We start from the raw sequence: 23,284 nt of genomic DNA, 5'->3' as shown, positions 1-23,284 counted from the left end.
ACAGAACATGCATTCAAAACCAGTATGTCGGACCTGCAGCACTGGTCCAGCCCGTTCAATGGCTGGCAAAGGAACTGCAGTCTGCGGTGTCTGATGAAGGTCATCACTGCCTCGGGCAGGATCCAGATCAGGTCCTCATGCTGCGCCTTTTCTTCCAGGGAAGTCCTGCTGAGTCCCAGGATTTTCCCTCCATGGTGTATAGGTTACAAGGTCTCTCCCTTGCCGCAAAGCAGGAGTTCACATCCACTAAATCCATCCAGCACTGAAGGCATGAAGGGAGACAGCAGCTCAGGGATGGGATGGAAACAGAAGCAGAAAGTTGGAGAGAGGGTGCAGTGGGAGGCAGCAAGGAAGAGGTTAAGGGCCAGGGCGATTTTTGTGAGCAGGGAGAAGGAGCAGCACAAGGGTTTTACTGCCCCATGGGTGTGACTGGAGCTAAACAGCGCGGGATGGCCTCATCGGAAAGCAGCCCCAGGCTGACTCACCGGCTGAGTCACAGCCCTGCCCGGCCTCTATTCTTTTCCCAATCAAGGAAACAGCAAATTCCCACAAACTTCTTTTAAGGCTGCTGTTTGGATGCTGAGCATTCCTGCACCAAGCCTCTACTCTTGACAATCCCCTGTGCCCTTCCCTGTCGGTAACCCAGCATGAGGCATGATCCTTCAAAGCATGTGGTGTCCTGAGGGAGGAAACGTGCTGCAGACTCTCCTAAGCAGGAATGGGATTTACTGCTGCTCGACCCATGCAAGCTGTGTCCTGGACGGCAAAAGACAGGCTCTTACAGGAAGGGAGGAAAGGGGAAAATTCGAGCTGAGAGATTTCCATTCTGGCACTGAGCCTCTGCCCTGCTCAAGGAAAATGATCATATTCACGGTACCACACTGCTTTGAAAGAGGAGATTGCATGCCCTGGTGCTGTACTTTAAGGGTGGGCAGAAGATAACCCCGGAGTCTACAGAGGGAAACCTAAAAATTCAGGAAAGCAAATTGCCTTGACTACATTCCCATCCAGATTTAGAAGAAATCAGTGAAAAACAACAATTAAGACTAAAGTTACAGATGGGAGAAAGGGTAACCAGAGAGCAAAGAGCATACAGGAGAAACTTTAAAGAACAGAAAAATGACACAGGAAATCGAAGGAAAAATCACTGCATTGGCAAGGCTAAGAGGGAGTTTATAAAGTTCATTAGGAACATAAGCAATCTTCATAATGCTACAGGCCAAGAAGTAGATGAGAAAAAACATTAACAAGGTTCTAAATAGGCACAAGGTTTCTATAAATGTTTCTGTTTTCCTTCAGGATGCGATGCCTTTTGCAGTGTTGCAATAATCTCAGAGAAAGATCAGCACTTAGGAGAGACCTGCATCCTATAGAATATTAAGACCTAAGAATATTGGCCTCCTGGTGTGATCCACAAGCAAATATAAAATTGCACTGAGAATGTATACAGGTACCATAAAGAATTTGGCATGATAACTAAGAGGCCATGCCAGCGACACCAGCGAGAGATTTCTTTTCAAGACAGATGCCTTTAACACAGCCAAACATGTTTATTCATCTCAGCTCAAAGACCACATGGAATTTTCTAATCCAGAAAGCAACAACCCTGAGAAGGATTCAAGAGTCAGTGTGGACACGCACCTGGACTCAAGCACCCAGTGTCGTGCTGTGGGTGAAAAGGCCAGTGTGATCCTCAGATAGATAAACAACCACGTAGAAAGTTGGCGGAGGAAAGTGATTTTCTCTCTCTGGCTCACGTTAGTGGAGCTGATGCTGAAACAGTTCTTATGTTTTTGAGGTTGTTAAATTGGACAGAGAGCAAGAAAAAGCCCTCAAGTAATTGGTGGGAGGAAGGAAACAGTTCTAAGAGACTAGAAGAACCTAGTCTGCTTACCTTATCCAAAGGCAGCTGCAAGAATAGATTACAAAGTATAATATCTGTTGAGAAAATAGGCTTTTAAAATTACCGGAGAAAGGCACAACAGGCACCCGTGTTTGGGAATAAAGCCAACTGAAATTAAAAATAAGGTGCAGTTTTAAACTGTGAGGATAATTAATCACTGGAGGAAATGATCAAGGGAAGTGGTGACTTCTCCTGCTTTTCATGTTTTCCACGCAGTAGACAATACCTTCCTAAGGGCTGCCACAGCCAAATTGCTCAGCAGAGGAATAACTGAGGGTGAATCCTTGGTGCCAATTACTGTGTGCGAAGAGATCCAAGGCTTACCGCACCGCAGGAAGAAAGAAGTCTTCAGCCATGAGCTGGTTTGTGATTAGAGCAGCCATAGGAAGCGGGAAGACCTGCAGTTTTGTCACTGTCTGGTTGCTTACATTACGTGATGACATTTTAATGCATAATCGTGGAATCCAGGAATACCCACTTGTCGCCCATACCATTGAACTTGACTGCTGCTTCCTTCTACTTACATGGACTCTTTCTCAATGAATCTTAAATTCCTTCCCTTACGCTCAGCTTGTCAGCTTCAAAAACACAGGGAGAACATCCGTAAATATCAAAGCAGCCTAGAGCTGCCTGACTGATGGGTCAATGATTTTCTAAATGTGCGGTCAGCCCTGCTTGGGAAAGAACTATAGGATGTTCCCTGAGGGGGCTGAGAGGCTGATCACAATATCCATGAGTCCTGGAGATGCTCTGAGGATAATTGTTGGATGAAAACTCTCTGAAGTCTTGAGCTTGGGGATGTATCTATTAGGCCCCAGTAAGAGCATGATGCTAAATGTTTTAGACCTAAACTGAGTCTAAACAAGTTCAAGACTGGGCAAAACTCTGTATGTTTAGAGATCTTTAAACCCAAAAGTTGTGGAACTGTGAAGGTTAGGTGCCTCTGCAACAAGATCAAACAGGGATTTTCGTGAGTCTGGACTCAGGCACCTCCACTCCACCAGTACCCTTCTTTAGTGTCATAGAATCATAGAATCACAGAATAGTTTGGGTTGGAAGGGACCTTAAAGATCATCTAGTTCCAACCCCCCTGCCATGAGCCGGGACACCTCCCACTAGACCAGGCTGCTCAAAGCCCCATCCAGCCTGGCCTTGAACACTTGGGGCATCCACAACCTCCCTGGGCAACCTGTTCCACTGCCTCACCACCCTCACAGTAAAGAATTTTTTCCTAATATCTCATCTAAATCTACACCCCTTCAGTTTGAAACCATTACCCCTCATCCTATCACTACATTCCCTGATAAAGAGTCCCTCCCCATCCTTCCTGTAGGCCCCCTTTAGGTACTGGAAGGGGCTATAAGGTCTCCCTGGAGCTTTCTCTTTTCCAGGCTGAACAACCCCAACTCTCAGCCTGCCTTCATAGGAGAGGTGCTCCAGCCCTGTGATCATCTTTGTGGCCCTCCTCTGGACCTGCTCCAACAGGTCCATGTCCTTCTTGTGTTGAGGACTCCAGAGCCACACGCAGTACTCCAGGTGGAGTCTTCCCAGAGCGGAGTAGAGGGGTAGAATCACCTCCCCTGGCCTCTGCCCTGGCTGCTCTCAAGCCGTTCTCCGCCCAGCCTGTATTTGTGCCTGGGATTGCCATGACCGAGGTGCAGGACCTTGCACTTGGCCTGGTTGAACTTCATGAGGTTCGCACAGGCTCACCTCTCAAGCCTGTCAAGGTCCCTCTGGATGGCATCCCTTCCCTCCAGCGTGTTGACTGTGACACACAGCTTGGTGTCATTTGCAAACTTGCTGAGGGTGCACTCAGTCCCACTGTCCGTGTCGCTGACAAAGATGTTAAACAGCACTGGTCCCAGTACTGACCCCTGAGGAACTGCACTCGTTACTGGTTTCCACTTGGACATTGAGCCATTGACCGCAACCCCTTGAGTGCAGCCATCTAGCCAGTTCCTTATCCACCGAGTGGTCCAAGTCTTCTAAGGAATCCAAACCTTAGACCATAAAACATGTATGTAGCTATTTGTACTTCACATTGATACACACAAACTGGGGGAAGGGAAGCACCTGGGGTTGTAGGGAACAATTTTGGCCAGACACTAAACCATTATTTGAAGAATCATTATATCTGTTCAGAGCAGGCACTGTGCTTGTTTTTTTACCTCTCATCTTCAAGTAATCCTCCACACAGGGAATGTTTGCCATTTACTCCAACGCAACAGCAGAAGTCTCTAGTTCTTAAGGTCTTTAATCAAGACTTGATACCTTCTGCCAGATGGATATTACAACTGAACAGTGGGCACTGCCCTCAAGACAGGTTACTGAGCAAAACACAACATTATGCTGCACCACGACAGTCAAATTAGCGTAACAGATCCTCCTGATTTAAAGTCCACAGATTTATAATCTATGACTAACACCCACCACCACAGGGTGATGCACTGATTTCAGGCTGCAGTGATCTGTAGCCCAACAATACTGAATTCCCAACCACCCAGCTGGGAGGCCGGACTCCTCTGCGAGGTTTGATCTTGAATCTAAACTGCCTGTACTGAAAGAAATCATAAACCCATTTCACAGGGTGTGGACTGAGGCATGCAGATAAGAAAATGCAATAGTGGATGCTTGGTAACCGAAAGGTGTAGTTCTTAGGAAATGACACCGTAATTATTGTTAGTATTTACCTGACTTCTGAGTGAAGCTTAACATTTATGGCGAGTTGCTTAAAATAACCGGTTTCTTTGTATACTAAGGGCCCACCTTCCAAGGGCTTTCTCTGATGGTTGGCTGACCCAAAGGGTCTAATTTACATTGTTGCCGTAGCTCTCTGGATAGCAGTATCTTTGGGGACCTCTTGTGGGCTCTCTTCTAAACTGCATGCCCAGGAAAACGTTTCCGTCTTAATTTGAAGATTCATCAAAGAACTTTTTATTTCATGTGGATTCACAAAAGTTTGATAAGATGCATCTGAAATCAGAAGCAAACACAAGTGAGAAACTGCATTTTAAGAGGGGAAATTTAATGCCCGAGTGATGCTCATTTACACTTTGGCTTATTTACAGAGATAGCAATGCATATACATCATGTAAAGGAATTCTTTGCAAGGGGCGGGGAGGGGGGGTTGCTGACTGACAGTTGGGCTTGGGCTAGCATTGCTAATACACACCTCTGAGCAAAGAGAATGACTGAGAGCTATTCCCTCTTTCTCCTCTCTTTCTGTCCTTCCCCATCTTCCCCCACGAGGATCCCAACCCTATCTCCGTAATCCCTTCCCTCTTCCATGGCTCCTCCCTCATCATTCCAGCCTGCCTTGCATTGACACCCAGGGTGAGCACTTTAAAGCCATGAAGTGCTGTTTCACACTGCTCTTTTCCAAGCCTCCTATGTCAAGCGAGCAGCCTCTGGGCAGAATCCTCTGAGATACGCAACTTGCAAGTCTATTTGTGAGAGAAGACCCAACAGTGGCTCAGCAGTAGGTTCCAGTTATCCTTGCGATACGTCCTGAGGCCCTCTCTCTCTGCCTACCTGCCCCCTGGTTTCCCCCCCACCACACAGGCGAGAGCCCCACGGCCTGCACAGGCTGCTGAGGGGAGGCCTTGCCTGAGCCAAACCAGCGCAGGGTGACAGCCTGGTAGCACCTCAGGGCAAGGTCCCCCTCCAGGGCAACCCTGGGCCCGCAGGACGGGTGCCTCCCCTGTTCCGAGCTGGGCTCGCCCAACCCTGGTCTGAGGAGGAGGAAGAGGAGAAGGAGACGGCTGCCATTGCTAGGCAGGCAACACCACCACCACAGCGCCCGCTTCCGCCTCGGTAGTCACCATGGCAGACAGTCTCACCTCCCTCACGTGACAGTCCTGCCCGTCCTCTCTATGGTAAGTCCTCCTTTGGCGCCGGTTTCCGCTGCGCTGTGTCTATGGTCGCCGCGCGGTGCCTTGTGGGCGCTTGGCGGAATTATGGCGGCGGCTTAGGGCCTGGTTGCGCAGGGTGAGGGGAGGCTGTGGTGTAAGTACCGGGGGTGGGTGGAGGTGTCCGGGAGGGCTGTAGTGGGCTCACTGAGGGGGAAATAGGCGGCCTTAAGGCAGGGAGTGCCGGAGGGGCGCCTGTGTGTGGCCGTGGCGCGGAGGGAGCCCTGGGGGAACTGGGGCGGGCGTGTTTCTGAGGAGGACAGCGGCCGGCGGTGGGGTTGGGGGGTGAGGGGGCGGCTGGTGGTGGGGTTGGGGGGTGAGGGGGCGGCCGGCGGGCCTCAGGGCGGAGCTCCAGGTGTGAGGGAGCCGGCAGGGGGCCGGCGGGAGCGGCGGGGGGCTCCAGCCTTGCTCCTGCCGCCGGTCTGGGTTTCCGCGGGTGATGCCCGGGCTGGGCCCGGTGCTCGAGGTCGGGGTACCTCGCGGAGGCGGTCGGGAGGGGTCCAGAGGCGATGTGTAGCACTGCGTGGCGGGGGCAGCTCAGCTCCAGGCAGAGCCCGGTCACTTTCTCGTGGCCAATAACCCCTGTCTTCGCGTAGTGCTGAAGGGGCTTCTCTAGGGCTGTATATCTGAAACTTAGAGGTCAGTGTGACAGTCTCTGAGTCGTTTCAGATTGAATTTGGGCTCTTGTACTTGGGTCCAAGCCTTATACTGACTTAAAAAAGAAACAGGAACGGTTTCCAGGGGATTTGTTATCTGTGCAGCCACACTGGATCTGGTTCTTCACCTGAATTCATGGATCCCCTCGCTGTGTATAATCAGCATAGATAAGTTCTAGGAGCAAGTGGCTCTCTTGGATCATGGGTTTGGCAGAGTCGGTGCCAAGACAAAGCTAAAATGTCGTGCTGAGCTCCAGCTGACTTGCACAGTGTCACTGAAAAGCATCAGCAATCCTTGGTCAACGAGCTAAGGCTAGTTACTGTCTCACTTCTTTTTAAAGGTGTTTCTGTGTATGAACTCTGTTTTCTGAGTACTAGTTCAGTGGCAGTAACTGTGTTCTACCTGGTGGGATGTTACTGTGAGCAGCCAATCTAGTTTATTATTTTAACACCAAAGTCGTGTGTTTTGTGATCTTATTAAAAGTGAAACAATAACAAATAATGCAAGCAGAGCATAAATAGATAGCTTTCATTTGTGATATTACAGAAGCATATGAAACAATATCATATTTTTTCTACTGGTTTTTAATATGCTTTAAAATGTTTCCCTGTCATCCTTTAACATCCAACTTTCTGATTGGTAGGGCTGGTGCCTTTATGTGTCTCTGCAGATGTATCTCGCTTGTGCCTTACATATCTTTAGTCTGTGGTTAATGGATGCATGTGTCTTGGTGAAGCAGGAAGGAGCATAGTTTCACATTTAAGATGGCGCTGTTCGATTGTTCAGGGTTTTTTGACATTGGTTGACGATCTGAAACTCTTGGCATGGTGGTTTGGGATTGCAGGGTATGCAGCTCGTCCCTGGCAGCGCTGAGCGCAGTGCATGCTTACACAGTGTCTGCATGACTGAGGCTGGTTGGAGTCTGTTTCATGTCTTTGCCACAGAAGGATTGATTGTAGCAATTTTGAGCATCAGGTAGTTAATTTTTTGGACATGCTGGTGGTATGCAGTTTCTAAATGAGAGCTGGTGAAAACTTCTGCATTTGTCCAAGCTTTTTTAATTGTACTTTGTTTGCATAAGGATAAAGCTGTCAGGCTTGTGCTACCGGGGAAGCATTAACTGTAACCTTTCAGAAGGTTTTGCTGGCCATCTGGAGCTCTGCGCAGGTCAGTCCCAAAGGACTGTGCTGCAGTATTAATGACAGTGCTGTGCCTGTGCTAGATAACTGAGTAGGGCCATGACAAGGGCTGGAGAGTTCAAGTTGCGTGAACTTCATCAGTATTTAATGATGAATACCATCCTAGACATGGTGTGGTCTGTGTCAACCAGCGTTGCTGGTGATGGTACCTAGATATGATTTGGGGAATAATGGAGGGGTCATTCCCAGGAGGCAGTCAGTTTTGGCTGTCATTTTGCAGGAGGGGAAAGAGTTTAGTTGCAAGACTGTACCACTCGCCTTAAGGATAGGAGACCAGCTCCTGGATGGTTTTATTTACTTTATAAACTTAGCTTCATATTCCTGTTAGAGGCTGTGTATCATCTTTCAAACATGTTAGAATAGACTTTCTTTTGAAAATCTGCATAGATTCTGTCAAGTCTGTCAATAAAAAGCTCCTTCAATTTTGAGGATCATGTGGCAAGTGATACCTGGTGTTGTGTAGTGGGACTTGACATTGCCACTACAATTCCAGGAACAAAGTAGCTTCAGGTGAATGTCTTTCACTGTAAGTTTTAGTAACAACTGGTTTTTATCCTTGATTCTGTAGTAGTTTAAAATGACGACAGCAGCGAGGCCAACGTTTGAACCTGCAAGAGGAGGAAGAGGAAAAGGTGAAGGAGACTTAAGTCAGCTATCCAAACAGTACTCCAGCAGAGACCTTCCTTCCCATACTAAAATCAAATACAGGTTAGTATTGGCTTCTTTTTGTCTTACGGCAAAACAGGCCGGGAGTGATTTTTTTGTTAATGAGCAGTACTCTGAAATTTTTCACGGTAGATGTTCACGCGCTTGACACTGAGCAGACACCAGAGATTATACAGTGGTGCTGAATGAGTGGGCTAAAAGTGTAAGTCTCAAAAGCAGAGTCTCAAAAAACCCCACGTTGAACGCATTGCACGTAATTGGAGAGGTTTAATTTTAGTGGTATTTATTACTACTGCTTATGGAAGTGAATTGTCAGAAGAAGGTAAGCTTTGGAGACCAAGCATTTCAGGCGATGGAGTGGAAAGAAAGTTGTCATTGGGTACAGCAGGAGCTGGCTGAGCCACGGAGGGTGCTGTCACTTCCGGAGCAAGATGGGATAAGAGGAGCGAAGTTGAGCGTGTCTTCAAAGCAGGAAAAATACATCATGTATTTGGCAGAGGACCACTGGGGAAGGGCATTAAGAAGAGGCATGGAAATCATGGGATAGCACTCAGGGAGTAGTACATGCTGGAAGAGCTGATGTTAAACACTGCAGGTGGTTCATGCAGCTCCTGGGAAAGGACATTGCTTTAATCAATGAGAAAGATAATGGTATCTTAGGAATATTTTCCTCTGTTTGAAATGCATAATAAATCTTCGTTATCCTTTTAAAAGATAAAGTGAAATCTGGAGTCAATATGATATGGGTACCTAGAATTTAAATGAAATGTGTCAACCTAAAAATGTGTTTTGTTTTTTTTTCTATCTAACTGATGTTACTCTTGTCGGTGATATTACTGTTGAAGTTTTATGTTTCCACCTTTTTGTGCAGAAGCTTACCCTTTCAGCTCTTCTCTCCTGCCTCTTTGGTTTTGAAGAATACGTATGCATAAGGGAGTTGGAGTGTTTTGGAGAATACCAAAATCAACAGCACAAGAAGCGCCGTCAAATGGATTTTGTTGTTATGGGAAAATTGCTGGTGGTTTGTTTCTTTAAACAAAATGGGGTCTCTTGCTCTGGGGTCTGTTGTTTGCAACCAGTCTGTTACTTTGAAAGAAGTGTGTGGGGAGAAATATGTACAGGAATATACAGTGTATGTTTGAACAAATCCCACCATGTGAGTGAGAGAGAGAGATGGAGAGGGCATTAAGTGTCTTCTGTTCTTTCTCCCAAATACCTAATACAAAGTTGTCTTTATTAAACTGCCAGGACTGCATCATTGCAGGAAAAGTTCAGTGTTTCAGTTCCACTCATGTTCGCTTGAGTGACACAGGGCTTGGGGGGATTTTGCAGCTATATCAGGAATTCCAAGTTCAGGTTTTTAATTACAAAAGCAAATGAAATACTTCATCAGAAAGACAGGCTGTGCACACAATGTGTTTATAATGGCTCAAGTCTGGGTTTCTTCCAGGCACTCTTATTTCCAGCACTGGGTTCACAGAAAGGTGAAAGGAATTGCTGCTTGGTTGTATTCATTAGTTCTTTTCAAGATTTCCACAGAAAATTCGATGCTCTCTAGGTGGAACTTAGTGTGACTCAAATATAAATAATCTGTTGCTTTTGGACAGCATGTGTTACATGAAAGAGGCAAAAACATGTATTTGCAATATGTTTCACTAAAGCTAGTGTTTTGCCTGTTCTCCCAACTTTTTTTTTTTAATGGTCATGGGAGATTGTCTCCTATGTCTCTCCTAGGGAAAAAGGTTTATGAAAAGCATATTCTAGTCTTGGTCTTATCTGTAAGCCTTAGAGACTGTGTTTGCAGCAGCAACTTGGGATAATAAAGCGGTGAGGAAAGTTGGCTGCAGTGCTGGTGGATGTCTGCTAGGACACTGGGCTTGGACTGCTGGAGAAAAGGAAATTTAGACATAGCTACAAGAGGTAGATGTTGTTGTTCTGTATTTGTAGGAGTTTATGTAAGCTCTTTTAATTCATTTGCAGGCCGCTGGAAGGAACGTGTGTGTGTGGCATTGCATGCCAGTGTGTGTAATGCGTACAGAGAAGGGGGTTGATGAAGAAACTTATGTCTACATGGTGCCCAGTCCTATTCTCTACACATACCTGTTCACCCCAGGATTTACTTGCCTCCTTGAAAAAATTGTTCCCGGATGCAGACTTGTTAACTCCAGCTTTTTTTCCCCTCCCCTCATGTTGTTTCAGACAGACCACTCAGGATGCTCCTGAAGAGGTGCGTAACCGTGATTTCAGAAGGGAGCTGGAGGAGAGAGAACGGGTTGCTGCAAGAGAAAAGAATAGAGACAGACCAACCAGAGGTAAAAAAAAAAACAAAAACAACTTCGCATGGCATTGCTCTTGCACAGAACTTGGTCTTGTAGGAAGTTTGGAGGTTGCAGACAGCATGTCATGAGAGTAGAATTTAGGGTATTGGTCTGATAGTTCAGAGCTGTTGACCTGCAAGGGAATGTCCGCTGGCTTTCACACTGGCTTCATACTAGCAAAAAATCTAGGCCAGCCAGTAGAAAAGCATAGGCCATCATGCAGGCCAGTTGGTACGATATGATTGTAATGAATTGGCAACAAGTGTGTACAGCTATATAAAGGGCTTTTTCTGTACTTGGACAAGCAAGACAGGAAGGAGAAGGGGAATGACTCATCTTGTAGTGTTGCAGCACCAGTATAACAATAAGTCTGTTTTTTAAAGTATGCGATTCTGTTTAGATATAGTGAAGTGATAATTAAAATGAGTCAAAGGTGTGTTTTTTGAGAAATAGTCACTTATAATATCAACCTTGACAGAATTTAGGTACTTTAGGTTTAGATGTGAAATGTACAGAGGTATATTGTGGGGCTTTCAAGTTCACAGATGAAAGCAGATGTGGTTTGGACCAACAGTAATGCTTTGGGGTGGTCTCCAATGGGAACCTTCCACTTGGATACATAGACTAAGGATATTTCTGCACAGAGTTTTCTCTTGCTGTTCTTTCTTCTTGAAATAATGACCTCAAAAACTTTTTGAGGTCAAATTTTAATTTTGGGGATGTTATTGCTTCCCTTGAGGGATACATAAAGGGGAGTAATAAACATGGTCATTAAGACTGAGTGATGAAAATGTAAGCATAAGCTTTTATCTCCTACTCTAATGCAATCTTTGTGAAGATTTTTGCTTTCTGACATTAGATGCTGTTAAATGAAGTAACTTAGTCACTCTTTTCTTTTTAAATCTTATGCCGTAGAACACACAACATCATCTTCTGTGTCTAAGAAGCCTCGGCTAGACCAGATTCCTGCAGCAAATCTTGATGCAGATGATCCGCTTACTGATGTATGTATCTCTTTCCTGTCTTTTTCCTTTCATTGTCCTGGTTCAGGATTTTGGTGTTAATGGATTATATACTTTTAGATCTGCTAAAGGCTTAACAAGGGTTCCAACATATCTTCCTTTTACAGTTACTCTGCTGTGGTGGAAGTCCAGAGTCGTTCAGAGGATTCTGGTCCATGCTGTAATGGTGTTCTTGGAAAGCCCACAAAAACTAGGGAACTGAAAATACCACTCGAAGTACGGGGAATGAGTGACTTTTTAGACTCAGCCAACTACTGGGTTAAAATTCCCTTAAGGTTGAGGTACACTGACTGTCTGCATGAGGAATGGATTCTTCCTCTTGGCTCCTCTCCTCATGCTGAAGTCTAGAAGTTAGGTCTAAGGCTTGACAGTAAGCTGAGGGTTTTTTAATCCTGCCGTATTTGGTCCCAACAATATTGGATAGGGTTTTCGGGCACACTGTTATAATGACTTCGGTTACAATGATTAGAGAGTCGTTGAGGACGGTCATTCTCTAGAAATCTGTCAGCTACATAGCATTTGAATTATAAAAAAATTAATTGTGGTCATCCAAAAAGCACAAACATGTTTTTGTCTTGACTTTACTGTACAAGAGCAACTAAACCATTTGTATTGTATTTGCTGCTGATGCAAGCACCCAAGTACGAAATTAGCCAGCAGCAAATCGTAGCCTTAACCGGGCAGACCGGGACTGGTTTTATTAAATGAAATGAATGAGCTGCTTCTTGTTTCCATTTATTGCTATTAGGAAGATGATGAAGATGAGGACTTGGAAGACAGTGATGATGATGACACTGCAGCTCTTCTTGCTGAACTGGAAAAAATCAAGAAAGAACGAGCTGAGGAACAGGCTCGAAAGGTAAAATCTCACCCATTAAAAAGCATCTGTTTTTTGCAAACTGGTGTTTATTAAAACTAGCGTGCCTAAAGGACTTAGGATGAGTGAGAACTGGTAAACAAAGTAAGTGCCCTTCAAAACTCTTCTCAAGTAGAGTCCGATGGATTTGTTCTTCTTGTAGCCTTCATACCTCCCTATAATCTCTCTCGCTACAGATAGAATAGAAACACCATGTTCTGCCCTTGAAAGGGGAGGGAAGTCCCTGTAGTTAGAGATTGTTTTCCTGTGAGTGGGATCAGACCATATGCTGTTGGTTCACACACCTCCTTGGTGTAAAAGAGATTGTTGGGATGGAGTGCATTAGCGAAATCGTTTATTGATGAATGGACTTCTAGGGACTGTTTTTGGGAATAGTCTGTTATCAAACTGATCAGGATTTAGGATGAACTGTACTGGCTCTAATATTGTATCGCAACAGAATTTGGGAGTCCAGATATTTCATCTGCACTACTGAATCGCTCCACCTCTGGTGGTGCAACAGAAGTGCTCGATACGTGCAGCATTCCTTCTGCTTTTAGTAAGCTCTTTTTTTTTTGAGTAGGGCGTAAATCATTTTAGTGCTTTTCAAAAATGTTGCATGCTTAAGTTTGAATAGTTTTGTGTGTTGTTATACATAGATTCTACATTAGTGTAAAAAACCCCAACAACCAAATAAACAAAACAAAACAAAGAAACAACCTTGTCATCTTTGTATAAGGTAATCTGAGATGTTTTTAGAACATGCTAAATAAACACATTAAATACTGATTGGGATCTTCGCTGCTGTGACAACTTAATGTTTTGGCGCCTCTGTACTACTAATAACCTTATCAGAGCTTAACACACATGCTTCTAATTTCATGTTTTTCACAAATGCTCTCCAGTAGTCAGCTGGCAGCGAACAGGGCGTAGCATCTAGAAGATGCTAGGAACAACTAGGAGAAAATAATACTTTAAACACTGTAGTGCTTGACCACCCTTGGCTAACCATATAGAAATTTCTCTTTAGAATCAACAAGGCCTGTAAAACCAATAAGCTCTGCAATTTTGGAGTTAAGTACTTTGGAAGGCTAAAAGCTGTACCATGCTGCTTCAGTGCAGAAATTTTGCTGTAGAAGACTGTTGATACTTGATTCTCTATCTGGCCTATGAGTGGTCTTTTACATTAAAGTGTGTCTGAAAGCATTTCTCATCTCTTTAAGGCATTTGAAGCACATCACACAGCAGTGAAATTGTGTTCTGCAGTAATAACCTGGTGAAAATACTTGAAAATGCTGGCAACAATTCTTCCATGTATTCCTGTGTGAAATGTACTAAACCACAAATTAAGGGTGGCAGCGTGTAGGAAAGGCTTCTACTTCAGCTGTTCTTGCACAGTGCTTAAAATGAAAGCTTAGATCTGTATGGATTTTTCACTTTGCCTGATAGTTGAAATTACGCATCTAGATTAAACAGTATATATAATTATACTGTCACATTTCAGTGTAGAAAACTCACATTCGGAAAATAATGGTAGTAAATTGCAGCATAGACAACCAAATGCGTGCTTCTCTTCATGTGTAGAAAGCAGGAATGTTACAATCTCTATGAAATTCTTATTTTGTCACTAGAGGGTGCTAAAAGCTATGGAGTATTTAGTATATCTCTTGCTTTATTTTGCTGTCTCTTAACTGCTATTATTTTTTACCTTCATGGATGTTCTTCTTCCTCCAGAAGCAGGGTTTATAATGTCCAAAGCTACGTGCATACTGAATACGTGAACACTTATTGCAAATGTATACACTTGCTTTAACTTTTAGTTATTTATTTGCAATAGTGCACACTGTTTCATGTTCACTACCTACTCTGTGCATACTTTCACTGGTTGGTGGCTGATAGACTCTCTTAAAAATTAGCATCTTCAGTAAGTAGTGGGTGCTCTACAGGTACTTGGAATTTTATTTTCTTGGGGTTTTTTGAGAGGAGGAAACTAAAACTACATTGATGGAAAAAGTAAAAACCAGGGCGGGGCGCAACCTTGGAAGAGCCTTCAGGAGTAAGGGTCTCCTTAGGAAAGATCACTTAGGTATATCAGTTTTAGGGGTGCATTCTGTTTAGAGTATACCTTGTTTTCCATGGCTTTGAAATAAGGTGTTACTGGCAAAGCGGTTTGTAACCATTTTGTCTAAGTCCCTTTTCCCTTCAGATATGTGGGATTTCATATTATTATGTATTGCAAACTGTAATTTAAACCTAATTTAATAAGTAACCTTCTATTAGTCATCCAGATGACTTCAGAATAACATCTCATGTAAAGTCTTAATTGTGTAGTCGCTATTAGTCCTAATCCACATACAGGGGTGGTTTATCTGCTGAAATGCTGCTGTCCGTACTGGGTAAACCAGTGGCAAGGCGAAGGGGAGCTGCAGAGTGAATGCCTTTTCACTCTTCTGCACGTCGTTCTCAAATCTCTTTGTTGTTATACAGACAGATTAACGTGTCTCTGCATCTTCTTGAAGCATTCCAAGGTCTTAAAAGATGAAGTGGGTAAAATACAGTAATATATCCAAAATTTATGACATATGTAATTTTTTTCCTGATACTTTCTTTATTTTGATTTATTAAAAGGCTAGTCCAATTATTTCTGAGACTTTAAAGTCAAGTGTATGTTTGTTAACTGCTTTGACTCATCGCTTTGGTGTCCAGTATTTAGGTTGCCATGAAAGAACAATGACTCCTTTAAAATGCATCTTTGGTGAGAGAGCAGTTAAAAACAAAAGAGGAGAATCTGTGGGTTTTCAGATCATCGTGCTCTCTGTTAAGTTCCCTTATGTGGTAATATCACTTTCCGTATAAATCTTCTAAATCTAATTTTGACGAATATTAGTGGTAAGAGGTTCTAACTTCCTTCACACTGATACTTCCCTTTAATCTGTGAAGCAAATAGTTTGTCAACCAAATTAGCAATTGCTGTCAATGCTTGTTAACTTCTCAAAATGCTTAAATTCACTTGAATTCTGTAAAATCATTGAATAAATATTACAAATGTTTTGAAACACTGGTTGAGCATGGAAGTCCTCCTGACTTTTCTCACGCCCTCCACAATTTTAATCTCAGGTTTTTTCTAGTAGACACTAAGCTAACCAGGAAATTTTAGTTTTGAAAGCCTTTTTCTGTGGAATAATTCTGGGTCTGTCTGAAACTACAAATGCTAGGTCTGCTCTCTGTGTGAACTATCCGTGGATAGGTTTCATGGAAGCACTTCAACGTTCCAAACCAAGCATTACAATGCTCTTGATTTTCAAGCACATCCTTAAAAGGTAAATTGAAATAATTAAAAACAAACCTCAATCCAGTGAGCAGCTGACTGCACGCGTGCAGTTCCAGCAAAGTTATTTTAACACCCAGTAATTTTATCCTTATCTATCTGAGAACAGACTTAAAGTTTTTGGTTTCTTTTCTTAACAGTTTTATTTCACCAGGTGTTTCTCTATAACTGATTATGTTGCTTTACCGATGGTCAAAATAGATCTTAGCTCTGTCCCGTGTTTTAGCTGTGTCACAGAGTTCCATCAGAAAATGCATCTTGATAGGTATTAACCTTTTCACTCAAATTTTAAGAGCCTAGCTAAAACTAGACTATCAAATCAGCGATTAAGAAAGAGTTTAAGTAAAGAGGCAAAAGCAGATGGCAGAGTATGTTTCCTCATTAGATGTTTGAGACATGCTTGTAATACTTACCCTTGCCAAGAACTAATGATGATGTCCCCTCCCTTGTGGGTAAAATGACAACGAATCTGTGTATAGACACTGCAGTTGTGTTTACTCTGTGCTCGTGTTTTTTGATGTTTCAATCAGTTGAATCGCGGTGTTGCATAGAGTTAGTACTTTGCAAAGGATCAAATAACTGGGGTCAATCTCTGCGTTAAGTTTTGTTCCCTGCTCCTAAAGGCAGTGCTGTCATAGTTTGTCATTCAAAAATTAGCATTTAAATAAGGTTATGTGATTATTTTTTTCAGCCTTCAATGAAGTGTGAATGTTTCAAGTTTTCCTTCAGCTACTCAACATCTATAAAAACTGAGTAGGATAACTTGCTTTAATACAATGGAGTCATTTCAAGAATTTCAGCACTTTCTGTAAAAGTAATCTTGCTCTGTGCTAAGGGTAGGAACTATAAAAAAAAAAATCCATGGTAACAATGTTTTTCTTTCCTTTGCGGTCAGAAACAAATATGCCAAGGGACTGTTATTCTTATAGCAAGATAAGGAATAATTGTTTAGTTGAGGTTAATATAGTTTTGTCCGCTTCTTTTTTTCCCCAGCTGTGATGCCACATGGTGAGTTCAGTTGTATGGTGGAGGCCTGCTTTGAGATCTAATTTACGTGGCAGCGTCTCCATCTGCTTCCTCGGGGTACAGGACGCCCTCTGCCAGCCCAGTCTTATTCACCACACTGTAATACTCCTGTTCTATTGCCTCCGCTTCTAATGCGGTGGTTACAACATGGTTGACTTCTGATTCTTCACTGCAGATAGCTGGTGCAACATGCTGCCCTTGAAAAGCACAACGCTGCTGTCTAGTGATGAAATAATCTGTAGCTTTTTTTTTTTTTTTTTTTTTTTTTTTTGCTAAAACGGCTTAGAAAGAGTTGTATATCTCGTCTTTCCGAGCAGAAAGGCAGGCAAAGAGGCATTATTTTAGAAAAGGTGGAGTGACTAGAGAAATACTTTTTTTTTTTTTTCCCCCTTAGGCTTTTCTTCTGTTGTGGGTTTGTTGTACCCATAGTGTTTTAGCTTAATAAGCCTTTGTTCCGCCACACAAAAGAACAATGTAGGCTTTGGAGCAACCCGAGATGCTTATTTTGTGAACAGCTGTGCTTGATCGTGTCTCAGAGGTGCGAAGCTCAGACAGCGATGAAGGTTATGTCTGGTCTGTTTGATTTGATACAACCCATGCTCCATCGCCTGGAGCGTCCCGGCTTTCAGTGGAGGAGTGGGCAATGGAAGATTTATGTGGAAAATTCTGAGACATAATGAAAACCTCATTTGGCTGGAGATGAGGGATTCTGCAGCTCTGGCCAAAATGTATAACTTAGCTTAAGCATAAATCTCAACTTTACAGCACTGTGAATTACACCTAGTATTTCCTCCATGTTGTGTCTCTAAGCTACAAAACTTAGTATACTAATTACCTTTTTTTTTTTTTTTTTAAAATCTTGAATACCTTCGTTGGAAAGTTTTAGTGAAGCTAAATAATACAAAAAAATCTTCCAGACTAATATTCAGAATTAGCCTGCTCCCTAAAAACCCGTAGCAAATATGTTGAAATGTCATTCAGCTTAGAACAGCTTTGAGGGACTGTATTCCATAAATAAATTACTATGTGTGCCAGGTCTTCTTTGTGAAGTGACTAAAACTGGCAATGTCTTACTCAACAGATCTGTTCCCTGCTTGCTCTCAGACTCTAATCTGTTGATCTTTGTCACTAAAGATAAGTTTATGCAGTTCATAACTACTCCTAGTTGTGCTGCCCCTGCGGGTCTGAAAAACAGCAGAGTTCTGTTTGGGAACAGAGCCGAGAAACAGCCAACGGCCGCACAAGTGCCCAGGGGCTCTGCAGCGTCTCTGACAGGCGATAGGGAAAAATCAAGCTTTGTAAATAAGATTCATGGATGTTTTCTGTAACTGCTGTCACTATAAAAGAAGGTTTGACAGCTTCTGTTAGTGTTGTGTTTATACTTGTTTTTAATAATTTAATAGGTGCAAAAGTAAAATACAACCATTTGAAATTCCCAAGATGGTCCCTACCATTTCTTTTGATTACAGTGCAGTTTTTACTACCTCCCAGTCCTCTGGAGTTGGAGTTGATTGGTGTCAATGTAGCTTTTTGTTAGCAATTAGCAGTTTTAAGCAGAATTCAGTCGAGCTTGAAATGCCAGGTTATTGGGGTCAGTGTACAGGTTCTGTATCCCAGCTTCCGTGGTGGTGCAGTGGAGGTGCAGTCAGCGGAGCCTGGAGGTGGCTGGTCTCTGGTGCGTGTAATTTAGCGTGAGCAGAGCAGAAGAGCTGTCTTGCCTCTTTCATTTATTCTCTAGATCTTTGCTGATATGTGAGCTCAGATGCCCACAAGCAGATATCTAGATGTAGGTGTCTTAATCTGGAGCTGAATCCTGCTCTTAGTCTTATACAACAGCTTCTAATGTAGTGCTTTTTAAAAATGTTATTCAGTTTTGATTTTCTTTTTTTCTTTTTTCTTATCCCCACATTTTAACGTTTCAGTTTGATAATGCTTTTTTTCATATCAGAAAGTGAACTGTGTCAGGCTAATTGAGGCTGAAGGATATGACATGGGTTAAAAGTTAGGATGATGCCTAACATGCCTTTTTAAAACCTTATAGAAAAATGAAATGTGCAGTAGTTACTGCCACGTGCATATTTTTTTAATGATTTCTAATACTGACTTTATCTCCGTCTAGTAATTTGAGTGACTGAGTGCTTTTCAATTCTCTTCATGCATGGTAGAGAATGCCGAACAATCAGCTTTTTAGGAGCTGTTGAGATTAAATCTGAAACGGGGGAAGAGAGGGAAGAAGAACTGTAATTCCTCCCCAAAAAAGCTGCTGACTGATTCCAGCGGACTTTTGAACATCAAATAAACCGTGTGTGTTGGCATTTGTCAGTGGTGTGTGGATGCATTTTCATGCATCAGAAATAAACAGCTTAAGATACGTATGCGTCCCCCAGAGGGAGCGGTGCGTGATGCACAGGTTCAGTAACTTTGGATCATGGTGAAGGTTAATGTCTTAGAAATCGGAGGGCGAGACCGTGCCATGCTCCGCGTGCCACCTTGAGAAGAGTTTCCCTGCAGTTCAGCTCTAAAATGGAAAACTGCCGTGTCTGTTTGCATATGTAGAACTTGGAAGAAGTTCTCTCTACAGAAGCATTTGGCAACTGGGGAGTATTAATTTCTTACAATGCTCTTATTAGGGCTGTCTTCTCTTGAGTATGGTCCAGTATGAATTTTTGGTTTGTAGCATTTTTATTTGCTTTTAAGATTTGTCCCAGACCTCTTGCATTTTCGAAGTCTCACTTTTAATGGAGCATCAGAGATTAAATTTAATGAGGCAGAGCCCACCTCATTTTGCACAACACAGAGAGCACTTCACATGCTTGCATCCTGTTGTAAATTTGCCTAATGGGCTTAAACAGAATCTGATCACCTCTCAGGAGGTACCTGAAAATCAATACTGATTTTTTTATTTTTTTTTTAGCTTGTACCAGTATCTTAGATTTTGCTTAGTTTAAAATTAGTTCTTTGCATGCATGTGCTGAGAGAGGTAGTCTGAGAGCTGCTTGACTTCTGGTGGGAATGCGACCCGGACTGCAGTAAACGGGATTTCACTGCTGTTGGCTTCTCCATGTTATGGGGAAAGAAGATGGTAAATCAGAGGTTGGCATACTGTACAGAAGAAGCTGCATACATTTCATGTGTGTAATTCACAGAGGAAAGAAATGTATAATTTGAATTTGTATTTCTAATATGGGGGAAATCGCTGTTCCTTATCAAATATTTTTGCTCTCTGTGTTTCCTTATTTACTGGGGTGGTAATGACAACTGAAGTTGGAATGCAAATGCTGGATTTAGGGCTGTGTTTGAAAATGCAAAACTTTAGTTTATTTGTGTTGATAACTCTTAACTGCTGGGGTTTGTGTTAAAGCTCCATGGATACGGCAGCAAGGGCAAGTTTTGCCTGCGCACATGTTTTAATAAGGGCATTACAGGGCTGTGCCATGCTTTTAAGCAGTGTGCCCTTTTGAGGAGCTTTTCCCATGCCACTGGCAATTAATTGCAGCTGGTTGTAAATTTTATTTATCAAAAGCAGTGTAATGGCAGGTGTTTAACTAAAACTTGGGTCGATTTTGAAAGATAAAATATTTACTAGTGATCCTGAATTATCTGGTGTTCATACGTATGTTAAGTTGGTATTGCTCTTAAGAGGGTTGGGGTGTTTTATAGGAATAGTCCACATACCTGATCAGTCCAATTAAAAAGCATTGTAAATTGTGGATAGCTTTAGTCATATATCACTTAGTATTGATTAAATGTTTGAAGCTGGAGAACTCTGGCTAGCATCAGCGTTCAAGTTTAGCACTTAAACTTTGTAAACGCTGTCATCAAGAAAAACATTTCCTCTTTTGGGATTCTGTAGCAGCCATCAGCCATGAATTTTCTGCAGTTTGGAAAAAAAAAACCAAACAAAACACCCAACCTTGTGATCTCTTTGTCTCTAGTTTATATCATTTCTAAAAGCCATAGTTGAGTCTCTGCACTGCTAATGAGACTTCAGTGCATTTTTTAAGTAGAATATCTTCAGACCACCTTTCAGCATACAGGGAGCAGGAAACCTAGTTAGTCACCCAAATTAAAGATTTTTTTAATTATTATTATTTATTTTTTTTCCTTCTGGTACTTTCATCAAAGGGCAGTCCTTGTAATACGTTTGAAAGGTTGTGGAAAAATAAGTTGATGTAAAATGAGTATTACGTATTCATTTTGAAATCTGTGAACATTTAAGTCACTAAATATGTTAATACAGCTTGGAAGCGTGGGCAGTGAAATCTACTTTGTGTTGCCTGTAGTGCAGCGCTTCACTTAGGCTTGAGTTACACGCTTTTGATGGTACAAGCAGAAGAAACTTTTTCTGCTCCTTAATATTGGGAATCTTAAATAGTCTTATGACATCCCCTGCTCAGTTTCACCTTCAATTTCCCAATATTCTTTTTAATTGGTCCCTAGGGAAGTTGTAGTTGTAAAACCCAAGCAGATTGCTGAAGACAGAGAAGTTTCAACATGCTGTAAGGTTTCTTCCACCTAATGAATATTGTATAATGTGCTCTTTTTTCTCATGAGGATAAAGAAAATCTTTTAATCTGTATAGAATTTTTAATATAATAAATATGTAAATGGTAAAGCTAGAATTTAACTGAATATTTGATGGAACATCAGAGGTAAGTAGAGCAGATATGAGTGTTGCTAGAGTGACAGTTTATTAGCAATGTTAAGCTCTTTAGAGTATCTCTGCTTCTATCCTTATTCTGCTCATACGCAGGTGTCAAATGCTCTGAAAAGTCTGAGCTAGGAATTAAAGCTCTGTCTGTGTGGGTGATTGCAGCTAAATAATGTTTGTCTCTACCAGCTGGATGAGAAAAATGGCCCAGAAAAGTAATGTTATCCATTTCTGGCTCTCAGGAACAAGAGCAAAAGGCTGAAGAAGAAAGAATTCGGATGGAGAACATTCTGAGTGGTAACCCATTGCTGAACCTCACTGGCCCAGCACAGCCTCAAGCAAACTTCAAAGTGAAGAGGAGGTACCGTGCCGTCTGTACTCTGATATCCACCCCCTTGCTCCCTCTTGTTACTCAGAGTCTGAAAATGTCATCACTGCCCTCGGGTTTTATTTCCTTCCTCGGATCTTGTCACAAGCAGTGTAATGTAGAACTGGGACATCGATGCACGTAGTGATTGTCTTGTGCATTTCTCTAGAACAAATCATCCTGCTATTTTGTGTTTAAAAAAGAGAGAAGAAGATTGAGAATTGCGTTTGTCTGGCATTGTTCGTAATGATAAAAAAAGTAACAGGACCAAAGTTCCTCAAGAAACTTGATGTTTTGCTCCGCTTTAAAACCTAGCTGGTTTTTTTATTTGTTTTTTTTAGTGTAACTAGAATTGATAAATAACAGCCTTTTCTCAATACAGTTCTTGTTTGCGACTGTTACAATTACTGTTGTGCTTAGGGCCGTTACATTCAAGGTTTTTTCTGCTCTGTTCAAATGGTTGTTATTTTCTGTAGAGATAAAATAACCTTTAATCTACTGATACTCATCTCGCTTCTAACTTGGAAGCACGTAGGAGATGGCTTGGATTAGAAAAATACATCTTTTTTTTCCTAAAGATTAAGTTCTTAGTACATTTGAATAGGAGAGCCAAACTTCATTTATATATTTTCTGTAAATTGCACCTGATTTTCATGCAAGCTTACTGAAGTTAAAACCTTTTCTTTTCAGATGGGATGATGATGTTGTCTTCAAGAATTGTGCCAAGGGGTTAGACGAAACAAAAAAGGACAAAAGATTCGTGAATGATACTCTGCGATCAGAATTTCACAAAAAGTTCATGGAAAAATATATCAAGTAGTACAGTTTTATGTGCGGTGGTGCTGAAGGACTTGGAAGGTCATGGTTGTTCCCTCCCTCTCCCTCAGAATTCAAGGCTGAATCCTTGGTCATGAATTCCCAAATGCTTTATCAAGATCATCAACAGCTTCATAATTAGTAATTGCTTATGTATCTGGAGTTTTTATTCCTGCAGCATGTTTTCCTTTTCAGTTTTAATTAAATCAGTTTGTGTTTCATGAATGTTTTTCTGTTCACGTGCATTTTCTTTTGCTGGCTGCCTTGTGAATGGTAGAAGAGAGAAGCTGGTTTGCAATAAATACTTCTAATTGTCGAAATTGCTTTCTAGAACAACCTGTATTTGTAGTGATGGTGGTTTGTAACTTACACAACCTGTATAAATGTCAGTATTATCAAATAGCTGAGTATGGTAAGCACTGTGACCTGAAAAGAGCTGTACTTTTTTTGTAGCAAACTGGACATACTTTCTCTTAATAGCTAGTTTCTAACTAGTTAATAGTTAGTTAATAATCTTCCATTTTAGTTTCTTACTGTCAACCCAGTTACGGTTTGGTGGGGTGGCTC

The 23,284-nt window shown here is 42.2% G+C and overlaps 1 protein-coding gene across 2 annotated transcripts; it reads left to right on the top strand.

The window, feature by feature from the left end:
* Positions 1-5,778: 5,778 nt before the first annotated feature.
* Positions 5,779-22,942, top strand: CWC15 (CWC15 spliceosome associated protein homolog). 2 transcript variants are annotated; one of them, XM_054189120.1, is made up of 7 exons: positions 5,779-5,908; positions 8,236-8,375; positions 10,533-10,645; positions 11,567-11,655; positions 12,422-12,532; positions 21,777-21,895; positions 22,592-22,942. In XM_054189120.1, exons 2-7 carry the CDS (start codon positions 8,245-8,247, stop codon positions 22,719-22,721), a joined length of 693 nt encoding a protein of 230 aa, XP_054045095.1. In that variant the 5' UTR covers positions 5,779-5,908; positions 8,236-8,244; the 3' UTR covers positions 22,722-22,942. The 2 variants fall into 2 exon arrangements, with proteins under 2 accessions (XP_054045095.1, XP_054045097.1); XM_054189122.1 differs by having other exon boundaries at positions 5,823-5,890.
* The last annotated feature ends 342 nt before the right edge of the window (positions 22,943-23,284 follow it).

This window comes from Rissa tridactyla, chromosome 1 (genome assembly GCF_028500815.1).
Source record: "Rissa tridactyla isolate bRisTri1 chromosome 1, bRisTri1.patW.cur.20221130, whole genome shotgun sequence".
NCBI classification, from domain to species: Eukaryota; Metazoa; Chordata; class Aves; order Charadriiformes; family Laridae; genus Rissa; species Rissa tridactyla.
Note: the sequence above shows the minus strand (reverse complement) of the source record. Positions and strands in the feature narration are given on the sequence as shown.

What these genes read in the sequence shown, in the direction of transcription:
- CWC15 (XM_054189120.1), top strand. Translation starts at nt 8,245, where the DNA reads ATGACGACAGCAGCGAGGCCAACGTTTGAACCTGCAAGAGGAGGAAGA. An exon ending in CATACTAAAATCAAATACAG is followed by an intron (nt 8,376 to 10,532) that starts GTTAGTATTGGC and finishes ATGTTGTTTCAG; the next exon opens with ACAGACCACTCAGGATGCTC. An exon ending in CAGATGATCCGCTTACTGAT is followed by an intron (nt 11,656 to 12,421) that starts GTATGTATCTCT and finishes TATTGCTATTAG; the next exon opens with GAAGATGATGAAGATGAGGA.